General features: G+C 39.7%; 1 protein-coding gene across 1 annotated transcript in view; it reads right to left on the reverse strand.

The window, feature by feature from the left end:
* Positions 1 to 7,815: 7,815 nt before the first annotated feature.
* The window catches only part of COMMD10 (COMM domain containing 10), a 230,811-nt gene continuing 224,136 nt past the window's right edge, over positions 7,816 to 14,490 (reverse strand). Inside the window, exon 6 of the mRNA XM_078152972.1 lies at positions 7,816 to 8,161. Coding sequence (XP_078009098.1) covers positions 7,958 to 8,161 — 204 coding nt within the window. The 3' untranslated portion in view covers positions 7,816 to 7,957. The remainder of the gene's footprint in view (positions 8,162 to 14,490) is intronic.

The raw sequence follows: 14,490 nt of genomic DNA on the forward strand, positions 1-14,490 counted from the left end.
ACAGCTCAAGCATCACCTTCTCTATGAAGACTTTTCAGATCCCTCTAATTGCTAGCACCTTCTCTTCCAAACTACCTGAATTCAACTCCTTTATATTCATTTATGTATTTATCCTCTTTGGGTTTGTTCTGAACATACTTAGGTATGGACTTGTTGCTCCAGATAAAATGCAAATTCCTTGAAAGGATTGTTTTTTACCTAACATAGTACGTGATGCTGGTGCATAGTAAGATATCAGCTTGGGGCGCTAGATGGCATAGTAGATAGAGTATAGGGCCTGAAGTTAGGAAGACCTTTCTGATTTCAAATGTGACCTCAGACACTTACTATCTGTGTGACCCTGGGCAAGTCACTTAACCCTGTTTGCTTTAGTTTCCTCATTTGTAAAATGGGCTGGGGAAGGATATGGCAAACCACTCCAGTATCTTTGCCAAGAAAACCCCAAATGGGGACATGATGAGTTGGACATGACTGAAGATGACTGAACAACAATGAAACATAGTAAAAATTTATAAGACCTTGTTGTAATTGACTAATTGGTTGATTTTTTTTTGTTTGAATATTATTTCATTTGTTGGTGATTGAGATCCAGAGTTGGGCTTTGGCAAGACATGAGTGGTAATTAGACCAAGAAGCAAGAAATTCAAGTATAGAGGATAGTGTATAGTTGAAATGGTTAACTATAGGGTCAAGACCAGGAAGGGAAGAATGTGAAGTCAGAATTTGGGTGGTAGACTGGGAAAGCATATCATCATAATCATCATCACTAAAATCATCACCATCATCATCATCATCTTCATCTTCTTCATCATCACTACTAGCATTTCTATCACACTTCAAGGTTTGCAAAGCACTTTACACGTATGATTTCATTTGATCTTCACAACAACCTGGGAGGTGAAAGTTGTCATGATCCTCATTTTACAGATAAGAAAACTGATTCTGATGGAGGGTAAGTGACTTGCCTAGGGTCACACAGCTACTAAATATTTGAGACAGGATTTGAACTCAGGTCTTCCTCACTCCAAATGCATCACTCTATCCACAATACCTCCTAGCTGCCTATCTGTATTTAAGTATAAAAGGACAGGAGTTCATGGTTAAAATGAAAATTGGGTTTCAGAGGAGCTAGGTTGAGGGAGAGTTGAAAGGATAAGAGATTGTGGTCAGATTGAGAAATTCTTGGTCATAGAACATGTATGGTTGATGGTGAGACTATCTATGTGTGTGGCTGAGGAAGGATGAAAACACAGATCATGAGAGGCTTGGCTATTTCAATATGCATGTTGAAAACCCTGAGTAAGAGTGGGATTGAGGAGAGGAAGAATTTAGCATATGCTTATGTTCTTGTCCTTGAGGGAGGAGGGAAACTGGCCTGGGAGTTTTTAGATAATTGGCAGCAGAATAGATAGAGTGATACACACCTAGATGGAATGACCCTCAAATTAGAAGGGGTCACTAAGTGAAGGTGGTAGAGAGAGGGTATAGAAGTGGGCATGAAGGGCAAGAAGAGTGCTTTCTTCCCTTCTTGGTTCAATGTTGGAGTGGGAGGTGGGAGAGGGGGCATGAGGGAAGTTGTACCCAGCACTGGAGGTGGAAACCTGAGATCTAGGATCTTCTGGAATAACTCTGGTCTCTGGGAGTGCCAAAAGATGGAAGGAACACAGTGAAGAAAAGGAACATTTTTATTTAAACAGGGTATAAAGACTTAAGCCAAACAGCTAACTATTGACTGTAGAATTTCCAATATCAGGAAATAACCATCATCTTTTTTTTTAACACCTTTCAAAAACCTTTTGATAAATCCTCTGCTGCAATCATTTAATGTACATGATTTGCTACTGAGTTTGCAAGATTTTGACATATATTCTTTAATTCATCATGAAACCATATTTTTGTCACAATGAATATTAGGGATACTTTTATCTAACTCCATTTTTTCCAAGTATAGCCTTGATAATAACCCATAGGTCCATCATCTTGATAGGATAAGAATGAAATCAAGTTCAGGCCCAGGCACCAGTGGAATGAGGCAGAGCAGACAGGGTTAATGCAAGTGCTAATGGTTAAAAAAAAAAAAAGCAGCAGAAGGAATGCATTCATTATTGAATTGTCACCAGGCATGGAAATGCAGTTCCAAGACCTTTGAGCTTCTTGGCCTCACTAACCTGTCAATCAATTAACAGTATGCAAACACTATGGAAATCAATTAATAACAGTCCAATCAGGTGTTCCAGAGTAAGACTGGAACTCATTGGAAAGTCTCAAGCCTTCACTGAGGCCAGGGAAGAAAAACTTGATCGAGTCACATTGGCCATTTAAGAAAGTACTCCCAGATTCCTTTGCTGCTCTTGTCCTGCCTGTCCTTTCTTTTTCAAAAACCTGAGCAGCAAACTTTCAGGAGTTTGTCAGCAAATTCCTGATACTTTGCTGCTCCTCGTGGCCAAATCAGTGGCTGAGAAGGTGGCTTCATGGTAGCCTCTCCCATGAAGAAGACAGGCTATTCACTGTCTAGCAGTTATTCAGGTAATTTGTAGTTTTTGTTTTAGATGTTGATTTTTACTAACATATTAGTAAATATGTCCCCAAAGATGTGTTCAGTTTATGCATAATAAACATTTTTAATAAATTTAACTAATTTTACCTGTAAATTTTGTTATGTCTCAGGAAAGGCTGTGTATATGTGTATCTATTTCTGTGTGTCTGGGTGGGTGGTTATGGGTATATTTCAGACCTACAATTTTATTGATGCAAAGGAAATTCTCTCTACTAATGCATAGTTACCTCTTCTTTAATTTACAGCCTAGCCAGAGGAAACACTTATTAACAATGAGTAAATTTAAAAGATCCAAATTTCTAAAAGTGACTAATTACATATATGCAACACCCCCAGTTGCATGTCAGAAACACTTTCTAATACAAAATTGGATCATGCTTTTAATTATCCAGAAACCTGGAAAGTTAGGGTAAACAGCTTGACATTTAAAGTCCTGCATAGTCTGACCCCAGCCTGCTTTTCTGGGGAAATCCTTGGGAGCAAGGATTTTGTATTTTTGTTGTTTTTGTCTCTCTAGTAGCCAGCACAATGCTTAGGCACATAGCAGGTGCTTAATAAATGCTTATTATTTGATTGATTCACTCTGGTGGCTGCTGCCTGAAACAGGATTTCAGCTGTTTGTCCTGCTGAGTTGGGGCAACCAAATTCCTTGCTTCTTTCTTGTAGGGCTTTTTTTATTTTTAGTATCCCTATCTTCAATCTACTCTATATGATAAATGAGCCATTAATACCTCTAATAGTGAGGGAAATGTACCTATCCCAGGCATTTGCAGCTCAGGCTAGTGTAACCTTGCTAAATGTAGCTTCTTAATTTCAGTGGAGGCCTGTGAAAAGCATCTGGCCTACCCCAGGAAGCTCAAGCTCAAGATCCTATTTACTTTGCATCCATATGTTTCTTGACTTGCGAAGGAGAGGTTGGGGGACACCCCAAATCAATTAGCCTGGGTTCCTTCCCAATGACAGTCAATAAGACATTTCAGATGTGCCCATGACTTAGCCATTACAGTTCTGAGTATTGTCATGTTCTTCATTAGCTCACATGCTCAACATCTGTTGATGAAAACATAATTATGCACCATACTAGTATTCAAGAAGGAAGGCTCCTTTTCCCCCTGGGAGGCCTCAGAGAAGTGCAGGGAACAGGTGTGGTAGGCTTTCATTTTTACCATAACAAAGGCTATATTTCTTGATTCCCTGGGAAGACATCTGATGAAGACTGATGAAATGATCCTATACATACACAAACATGAGAAATGAAAATCATTAGAATAAAAAGTGTAGATGTGCGAAACAAAAGGAAAAAAAATCCTGAATCAGAGGTTTGGGACAAGGGAGTATAACTCCCCAGTACAAATTGGACAGATCCTCTTCTTCCTATATACTATATTCCAATCCAGGGCAGCTAGGTGGCTCAGTGAATAGAGCAGCAGGCCTGGAATCAGGGAGACTCCTCTTCCTGAGTTCAAATCTGGCCTCTGACACTTAATAGCTGCATGATCCTGAGCCTGTTTGCCTCAGTTTCCTCATCCGTAAAATGAGGTGAAGGAAACGGCAAACCACTCCAGTGTCTTTGCCAAGAAAACCCCAAATGGGGGAACAAAGAGTTGGACATGACTGAAACAACTGAACAACAACGACATGTTCCAGTCTAATTGGACTGTTTTATATCACCTGTCTTCTGCTATTTTTATACTTGGACCTATTCCCCAGGCCCCCTCCTCCCCCCATACACACATACCCTGATCAACATCATCTTCATCTCATGAAGACCCTCCCAGCCTTTAAGGTCCAACTCAGATGTCACCTGTATTCCGAGAAACCTTCTCTGACACTCCCCACCGTTGAAAGCCAAAGGATCATAGACAAGCCAGAAGGACCTGAGAGGTCATCTAATCCAACTCCCTCATTTTATAGATGTAGAGACTCAGTCTCACAAAAGTAAAGTGACTTTTCCAAGGTGTAACACATACTAAGTAACAGAGTCAGGATTTGAACTCAGGTACTCCAATCCCAAGTTGGGATTTCCACTGCACCCCTGTGATCTCTCCCTCCACAAATTTTCATAACATTTTGCCTTTGCTTCAATCTCATTTTCCCTTGTATCTTGGTTATTTGTCCTTGGCCTTCTCCATGGCTATTAAATTATAAAATCCTTGAGAGCAAGGTCTATGTTGTATTTAGCATTATATCCCTAAGCTTCAGCCAGAGCCTTGAACGGGACAGGTATTTGTTAAATGCTTATGGAATTAAATTTTAGAATCATAGAATCTCAGAGTTAGAAGGGACCTCAGCTTTAAGATTTCCATTGAGGAGGTATCTCTTAAGGCAGTTCATTCCATCTTTGGTTGGTCCTGACTGTTCAGAAGTTTTCCCTTTGACCAAACCAAAATCTGTCATTCGCAATTTCCATCTATTGCTTTCAATTCTGCCCTCCAAAGCCTAGATACAGACACGGTTCCACTGAGTCTTCACCTTTCTAAGCTAGACATCCCCAGTTTCTTCAGCCAGTTTTTATGTGATGATCTCATATAATGTAAACTGAACTGAACTGAATTGGATGAGGATCTTTGCCACAAACTCCAAGGAGAGTTTTCAAGGGGATTCAGTGTCATTACTTGTTATGTCCTGGAAAGATATCAAAAGTGCTGCTTACCACATAGGTTACCAAATTAGTGCTCCATTGAGGGCACTCTAACCACAATTCCAATAATTCATTTTGACCTTCTATAGACAGGCAACATTGGCAACCTCAGACTCTCTGTATTCTCCTTTTAAAGCATATTTATCAAGTGTTTACCATGTATAATTCACTGGTTGAAAATGGGAATAGAAGATAAATGAGATGTTGGCTCTTCCTTTGTGAGCCTGAGACATGACATTTTCAGAACTACCAAGTAAAGAAGCAGATGCGGTATCATGGGACCATGGAAAACATTGAACAAGGTGCCAAGTCCCAGCTTTTCCACTAATAGCTATGTGACCTTGTGATTTTCGACGTTATCTAGCCTTTTTCCTCTGAGACTCATCTGTAAAATGATGGACTAGGCAGTCTTTAAGGCCCCTTCTAGGTTTGGAAATTTGAATGTATTTTCTCCCCCATTTTCCAAACTTGGTATCAATTGGTTGGTATATCAACACTCACATACAGAGCTAGTACGGTGTCAGGGGATTTTACTAAAATTTAGAATCCTGGGTTCTAGTCCTGATTTTGTCACAGACTCAATGACACTTGAGGAAGTCAATTAACATCTCTAAGCATCAATTAAATTATTAGTAAAATGAGGGGCAGCATAATATAGTGAATAGTGGACCAGCCTGAAAGTGAGGAAGATCTGGATTTTAATCCTGTCTCTGAGACATACAATTTCAGTGACCATGAGTGAGTTATTTAATCTCTCAGTTTTCCAAACAACTCTCTAAAACTGTGAGTTTCAGATAAGTTGCTGAATTATATCACCTATGAAACCACAGTTCTAGATGAAAAATTATTTGAGACTAGTTGACTTCTCTACAAGGGCACATTGGTATGCGTTTAACAACTGGCTTTTCAAGAACACCACCACACTTTTAAGTTTAATCTAAAGTGTAAACATTTTTCCTATGGCTTTCTAAGTCTGGATAATACTAATAAAGTAAAAGCAAAGTAATTAACAAGGCACTGATTTGTAGCATTCACTGATTTCTGAGGTTTACACTGAAAATTTAACAATCAGATCATACTTGGGAGGTGCTGGCTCCAGCATAGCCTTGTCTGTATCTCCTGGCTAAATGACCTAGTTTTCTGTTCTCATAGATTACTATAAATATCCCTATCATTTTTCTCTCAGGCAATGTGTATGGCATTGTTTGCAACCTGTTCACTTCAGTGCCCTGCACGTAGTAGGTGCTCATATTTTTTGTTGACTCTATAAATAAATGAATAAATTAATGAATTGATTGCAGCAAGTTGGAAATATCTGCATGGTATTATGTTGTTGTTATTGAGTCACTTTTCAGTAGTGTCAACTCTTCATGACCCCAGTTGGAGTTTTCTCACAAAAATACTGAAGTGGTTTGCCATTTCCTTCTCTAGTTCATTTTGCAGATGAGGAAACTGAGGCAAACAGGGTTAAGTGACTTGCCTATGGTCACACAACTGGTAAGTTTCTGAGGCCAGATTTGAACTCAGGAAGAAGAGTCTTTCTGACTTCAGGCACTGCACTCTATCCACTACCACTTCACTGCCCATTTGATCTTAAGGAAGGCACTTAAGCTCCCTGAGAGCTTTTATATATACATATACATATACATATACATATACATATACATATACATATACATATACATATACATATACATATACATATACATATACATATACATATACATATACATATACATATACATATACATATACGTATACGTATACACATACACATACGTATACACATACACATACACATACATATACATATACATATACATATACATATACATATACATATACATATACATATACATATACATATACATATACATATACATATACATATACATATACACACATATATATATACATACATGTAATACGTATAATTTTTTTAATATATGAAGAATATAGTTGAATGAGTATGACATATTGGATAGAGAGCTGCCTTGGAGCCAAGAAGACCTGGGTTCTCACACAGCACCTTTGCCAATGTGTGTCTCTGGGCAAGTCACCTTGGGCACTCAGTGTTCTAGACCAGAGTCCTGGCTGAAGGCATCTACTCATCTAGGAATTCCCTGAATCAATGAAATCACTAGCCCCGTTCCAGTCCCTCTCATGTATGATAGGTAGAACCTGCTGCTTACTTCATAAGGCTTTTGTGATAATCAAATGAAAGAATATATGTGAAAGCACTTCGTAAGTCCTACAGTTTGTACCAATATATAGCTTTATAGTATATTTATAGAGAAATATAATATCTAAGGCAAATAAAAGGACTAACAATCCCGTCTACAATCTCATCACCAAGTGGTTATCCATCTTTCACTGGAAGACCTCTAGGGAGTCCACTATTTTCTCAACCAACCTATTCCACTTTCAAATCCCCCCAAGGATTGGGAAACTTTTCTTTATATCTTGCCTGTTAACCCCACCCACCTCACAGGGCAAGTTGCCCGGGATAGAGAGGTCAGCTCCAGGTTCAAGGTGTTCTGTAGATCCACATGGCCTAAATCAATAGCTCATGAGCCCCAGTGGATGCATTTATTTTAATAGCAGAGAGTACAATTAGTTCAAAGCAAAGGCATTTAATACAATAAGAAAAGTAGCAATAAAGCATTCCCCCAATAAACCTGGGGTGCACTCTTCCACAAAACACGCATCAGTGGGAAAAGGGGGACACACGTTGTGGTGCTGGTGGTGGCTGTGGTTGTTCATCTGTTTTCAAAGAAGACATCATGGGGTGATATCTTGACTTTTGAGTGAATTGAATTTAAGGGAGGCAGAGTTGCGCAGTCATCAGCCTCACTCTCTCTTCCTGAATTATTGAAGTCCAGTGGCAAGACAAAAGTCAGGACAACTGGTGATGGCTTGGGACGCAGTGGATGAAGGGTCAGACATGTGGCCAGATCACAAGTCTGGAGGGGCACACACATGGAGAACACATGAATACACAGATGGGACAGCTGATGTCTTTCAGGGCCCCAGTCTTATTGTCTCTGCTGGACACATAGTTCCCACGTATGTAGTATATATGTTCCCCCTCCCCCCACTTTGTCTTCTCTCTCCCTTTCTCCTCCCCCCACTCTGCTTAAAGCCTATAGCCCTCCCCCCCAACCCAGTATTTTTAGAAAAGGCAGAAAAACCCTCATTCTAGGACCCAAAATGCCTCCCCTGTTTTGTTTCCTCAAAGTCTGGATATTCCTGAAGCTTATTATCTCCTAGTAGGAGATTTTTCAGTGCCAAGTGCCAAGACCTTTAGAACAAAGAATAGCACTTTCCCATCTGGATAATTCTTTTAACCTTAGTCTTTTCTTTGGATTGCCTTTCCTGGCCTGGGGCTTGATCCCCTATGTCAGAGGTATCACGTGAGTAATCCTCAATACTCCCAAATTTGGCCAGAACTGAATTAAAAATTGGGAAACATTTAATAAGTAAAAATACAATAGAACATAGATAATGTTAACATATGGTTTTCTAAGTCCATATGCAGCCCAATGGAATCCTTATGTACAGTTTAGAGGTTCAATTTCTATTTGAGTTTGACACCTAGATCATAAGCCTCAGCCTACCTTATGGTGATTATTCCACATGCTTCCATTTTCATTCTCTAAAGATTAGGCTACAGACCAAATAATTGTCTGATAATTATTAAACTGCTCTGAAGGTTTGGGATTCTCTAGTTTTAAAACCTTAAATCCATTTCATTCTCTCATGCAGATGTGAGGCACCAAAGGGAAAAAACAAAAAGAAATGGGGAGGGGAGGGTCTGTCTTATGCAGATGTAGCCTAAAACTGAAAAGGGCTCTGCCTCACATCAAGCTTAATCTCTTCAATTTCTGCCTCCTTACAAAAGGAACATACAAAATGTTGTCTTTCACCTTCAGATTGTAAGCTTCTTGAGGGCAGGGACTTGTCCTTTGCTGCCTGGCACATAGTAGCTGGTTAATAAATGTTCAATGACTGTTTCTACCCTTTGCTGCTACAAATAGAACAAGTCTTCTCCTTTCTTGTTCTACCTCTTCCCCCATTCTATATTTAGTCATTTCAGCCATGCCTGACTCTCTGCGATCCCATCTGAGGTTTTCTTGGCAAAGATACTGGAGTGGATTGCCATTTCCTTCTCCAGCTCATTTTACAGATGAGGAAACTGAGGCAAGCAGGATTAGATGATTTGCCCAGGGTTGCCCAGCTTGGAAGCGTCTAAGGCCATATTTGAATTCAGGTCTTCCTGACTCCAGATCTGGTGCTCTATCCACTGTACCATCTAATTGCCTTTATTAAAAGTATACTACTTAAAACAATAATGAAGGGAGGAAATAAGTATTATTAAGTACCTACTATATGCAGTTCACACCTTTACAAATATTATATCATTTGATCCTCACAGCAACCCCAAGAGGTAGGTGTTATTATGGTCTCCATTTTATATTATATAAACTGAGGCAGATAGTGTTAAATGACTTGCCCAGGGTTACACAGGTAGTAAGTGTTTGAGGCCAGATTTGAATTCAGGTCTTCTTGACTCCAGGCCCAGTGTTCTAACCATTATACTGCATAGTTACAATGAAAAAATGACTTTGTTTTTAAATTTACCTTTATCCTTTTTCAAAGATATTGGAGGACAGAGGGGAAATCAAGTCTGTAGAAATAATAACTCTCATTCATACAGTTCCTTTGGAAGATATCTGATCAGAAATTACAGTGTGCAAAGCTTATTTCTCAACAATAACTTTTTGAAGCAGGTAGTATAAGTATTACTTTACAGATGAGGAAAATGAAGGCTCTTTAGAGGTGAAAAGCCATTCCTATAGGTCCACAGTCAAAGCCAGGTATCCCGACTGCACATCCATCATGCTATCTACTGATCCAGGCAGCTTTTCATAATACTGACATCTTGCTTGATCATTGTTGGAAGGAGAAATCCACATTACGGTAAGTTATAGCTCCTTCATAGTAGTCTCCAGGTACAATGCACTGGGTTACAAACTGACCTAATAATTTTGTCTGTCAGGGGAGCATTGAAAGAATGCTGGCCCAGGGCCCAATCACACCGTGTACTAAAACAAATGCTGATATTCCTCAAGGAGATGAAGCTAGAAGTCCAGCTATAGTAGTAGAGGATGGATGGCAGGGCTACAGAGTACAGATATGTTGATTAGTTTGGAAGGAGACCTCCTCTGTCATTTGACCTCCATTCACCCACAATGGCACCCCTGGAGATGAAGCTGGAAGAGAGCCCAGGGAACTGCCTTTAATGATACAGCCTGGATCATTTCAGTTGCCCCCAAAGGGCTCCAAAATGTTATATAGCCTTGGAGCCACATGTCACTAATACAACAAGAAGAATTCCTCATTCCTTCTCCAACACCATATCCTCCTGGCTGAAATTCGGCCAAAAAGCACACACATAACCTTGAGCATGGTAGTAGTTAAAAGTTTGAGGGAGAAACAATCTGGAGTTGCAGAGTCAGCTTGCTCTGCATTCGATACACCATCAGATGACTTAAGTCCTACAGGGTAAAAAGAACATATGGAAAAAGCTTATAATTCATTCATTCCTCCTGCCTGATGCAAATCCTCTGAGTGTCAGTCCTATCTGCAGAAGACTGAACATATTTAGAAATAGAAGCAGAAATATCCATGCAGTGACTTGTCCATCTGCTCCTGGATCACAATGGGTCTACAAAGTCAATTAGTCACTCCCAGGGTCCACACTCATACTTCGGCACTGCCACTCCCCACCTCCTAGAAAAAAGTTCAAATTCTAGCATTCTCTATCTCTCCCAAATATAACAAATAGATAGTAGGATGAAGCCAGGTAGAGTCTTGGGCAATGGCTACCAAAGACATTTTACAACCCTTTTTGCCTGTAGAGGCAAAGGGAATTTGGGAGGGATCCGGTTCAAATTTAAATTCTCTCTCATTCCAATGTGTGCAGCAGTGATCTTGAAATGGGGAAAAACTACAAAGGTCTTTTTTCATCCTGGATTTTAGAGATGAGCATCTCAGCTCTTCCATAGGGGCAGGTGTGTAAGTGAAGACTCTTTGAAATTGACAAGACATCAATTACATACCTGTCAGCTACAGACAAAGGAGTCTGAACCTTTCTTGAAAAACAGATTAGAAACTGACAATTAGGTGGTCTCCATTGGGAGACCTCCATGTCAAAGACTTCTCTCATCTCAAAATCCATCTGAGCATAGTAACAGGTATGAATGCACTTCATCTTCACAAACAGATGAATAGAGTTTACAGGAATAACCACTGTGTAAAAGCATATTCAAGAAAACAATGTTCAATTTGGGGGAAAAAGCCCCAAGTTTCTGAAATAGGCATGCCTCCATTTATGAAAATCCAGTACATAAAAACCCAAAGTTGGAAAGCAAAATGAACATTTATTAGATTCCCATTACGTATAGGGCATATGCCAGAGAACATACACAGTTTGGATAAGGCATAGTCCCAGTACTTATGGTGTCTGCAGTCTGATACTAACAATGCAGCAACGGATATACGTGTGTGTGTGCACTTTAGGATTTGTTTTAGCTGTGTAATGTGTAATTCCCTCTGTGTATCCTTCCCAAACTTGCACAGAGGACTCACGGCTGCCTCATGTTCTAGGGATAACCATCTTGAGGATGGTTATTCCTACCACTATAGCTCCTGAGCCCCACCTAGTGTGCTTCCCATTATAACAATCAGTTAGTAGGTCCAATTTGCTTTTTAGCAAAGGCTTTTATTGAAATGGCATAGCAAGAATAGTAGTTACAAAAGCATGCCCTTCTTCCCTCCCCATAACATGGAGCGTATTTTCCCACAAATACACACAGGGTCCATGGGAAGAATGGACTTACAATTAGAGCACAGTAGTAGCGAGGAACAATAATAGTAGGAACTATGTATGGCAAAGGGAGAACTCAAAACTTCAGGTCCTGGAAGTCCTTTCTTGAGTCCATGGCCAGAACATCTCTCTGCCTTGACCGGTCAGGCTCCCTGAAATTACCTTCTGCCTTGGGTGGCTGTTTTTCTGCATCTACCTGTCCTTCATCCACTCCTAGTGCAGCTGTTTCACTTGACATCAACCAGAACCATCCTGATGGATATTAGTGCTACTGTTGCCATAGCCAGAAAACTCTAGTCTAGACCTTTCAGAATTCACAAAGTCAGCACCTGAACATGTCCATCTTAGGGCTACTTCTCAGTCACTTAGGAAATGAAATGCAAAAGATGCACCCCAATACACTCTCAGGCTTGCCTAGGTGGGGCACAGGCTGTAGTTGCTATGTGCTCCAAATGCATGGAGGTATGATTGAATAATAACAAGAACTAGCACAAACATATCACTTTAAGGTGTGTATAGCTCTTTACAGGTGTTACATCTTTTGATCATCACAATAATCCTGCAAGGCTAATTTTATTATTATCCCCATTTTGCAGATGAAGGAACTGAGGCTGAAAGAAAAAAGTGATTTGGCCAGGGCTAGGAGGGGTCCAAGGTAAGATCTGAACTCATATCTTCCTGACTTCCAGTATATATTACACCTCACTGGCCCAGATCTTGGGAGACAGCTCAAATTAGTCATGCCTCACTTGTAGCCCAAATAAGGAAAGAGGATTCCAAGAGCTAACTCATTCTGAGTTAGTAGCAGTTAGAGGTGTTATCCATCACACAAAGTAAGCCCTTGTACATGGCCAGAATTAGGTTCTTCAAGCTTCTCCACAGTGAATTAGAACCTAGCGGGAAATATCTTCATCTGCTCCAAAGAATGGCCTCTCTAGCCCAGTTCACTGATGTCACAGATTTAAGGGTGGATATTTAACCCTGGTACTTGAATCATGTGAGGATACATCTTAACTGAAAAAACCAGAACCTTTATACTAGGTACAAAAAGTAATTAATCAATTTAGGAGTGCTTGAACCTAAAAATAAGAATCATTCTCCTAGACTAATAATATATAAGACAATGGGAGAGAGAGAATTCTAGTCTCATACCCCCCAACCCTCTCAGAGGAAAACAATGTGGCCAGTTTCATGGACCCTTCTACTGTTCCCTTTCAGGTCAGATCAAAATTTCCCTGGGAGAGAAATGGGAAAGATTCCAGAGATATCTATCCATGCCTTCCTCCAATTACATTTATACAGCCTCATGTGGACATGATATAACTTACACGGAAAACAAACACACACCCACACCCACACCCACCCACACCCACACACTTTACACATAGATCAAAGGTTAGGAAGAGGACAATCCAGGCAAGTGAAACAATATGAACAAAGGTCCAGAGGAAGAAAAGCATAGAACACGTTGACTGGAGTATCAGTGCATATATTTTTGTTTGTATTTCTGGATTTCTAGAAGTGAGTGATTCTACGAGATGGAAGTAAGAAGGGAATGTGTACTAGGCATGGGGACACAGCTTACTCAAAGGCATGAAAATGGTAAATGGAATGTCCTACACAGGAAACAGCTATTGGCCAATTCAGCTGGAGCTTAGGATGTGGGAAGGAGTGTGATATACAATAAACTTGGAAAAATAGCTGAAACCCAATTTTCAGGGACTGAGAATGTCAAACTTATTCTGTATTTCGTATTTACCCATTGGTGTTCATGCTATTTTCCCTAACTAAAAATGCAAGATCGTGGGGACAGTTTCCTTTTTTCTCTTGCTATCTCCATTGTCTGGCATACACACACACACACATACATATACACACATATGTATGCACATATAGACATATATTTATGTACATGTATGTATGTATGTGTATATGTACACATACATACATGTGCATAAATATATGTGTGTATATACACATATACACATATAGGTGCATATATACATATATGTATGTATATAGGCACTTACTAGATGTTTATTGAATAAATGAATGAATCAGTGAGATGGAAATGGGAAGGAAAGAGTTCAGACTTTTTCTGGTAGACAGTAAGAAGACACTGAGTTATGGAATGATAGTAATATTTTATAGTTAGATAGCATTTCACCGTTACAAAGTTTTCAGCTACACAGTTTTCATTTAATCCTCACAACAATCCTGTGAAGTAGGTAGTGCACGTATTACTGTTCCCATTTTTCAGACAAGAAAATGGACACTCAGAGACTGGAGAGATCAAGTCTATTCAACAAGAATGTACTGAGTGAAAAAAAAAAGAAAAGAAAAAAAAAGTACTAAGTACCTAATATGTAAAAGGCACTTGTGTTAGGTGTTGGGGATAAAAAG

Source organism: Phascolarctos cinereus, unplaced genomic scaffold (assembly GCF_003287225.1).
Source record: "Phascolarctos cinereus isolate Bilbo 61053 unplaced genomic scaffold, phaCin_HiC Scaffold_4;HRSCAF=312, whole genome shotgun sequence".
Classification (NCBI taxonomy): domain Eukaryota; kingdom Metazoa; phylum Chordata; class Mammalia; order Diprotodontia; family Phascolarctidae; genus Phascolarctos; species Phascolarctos cinereus.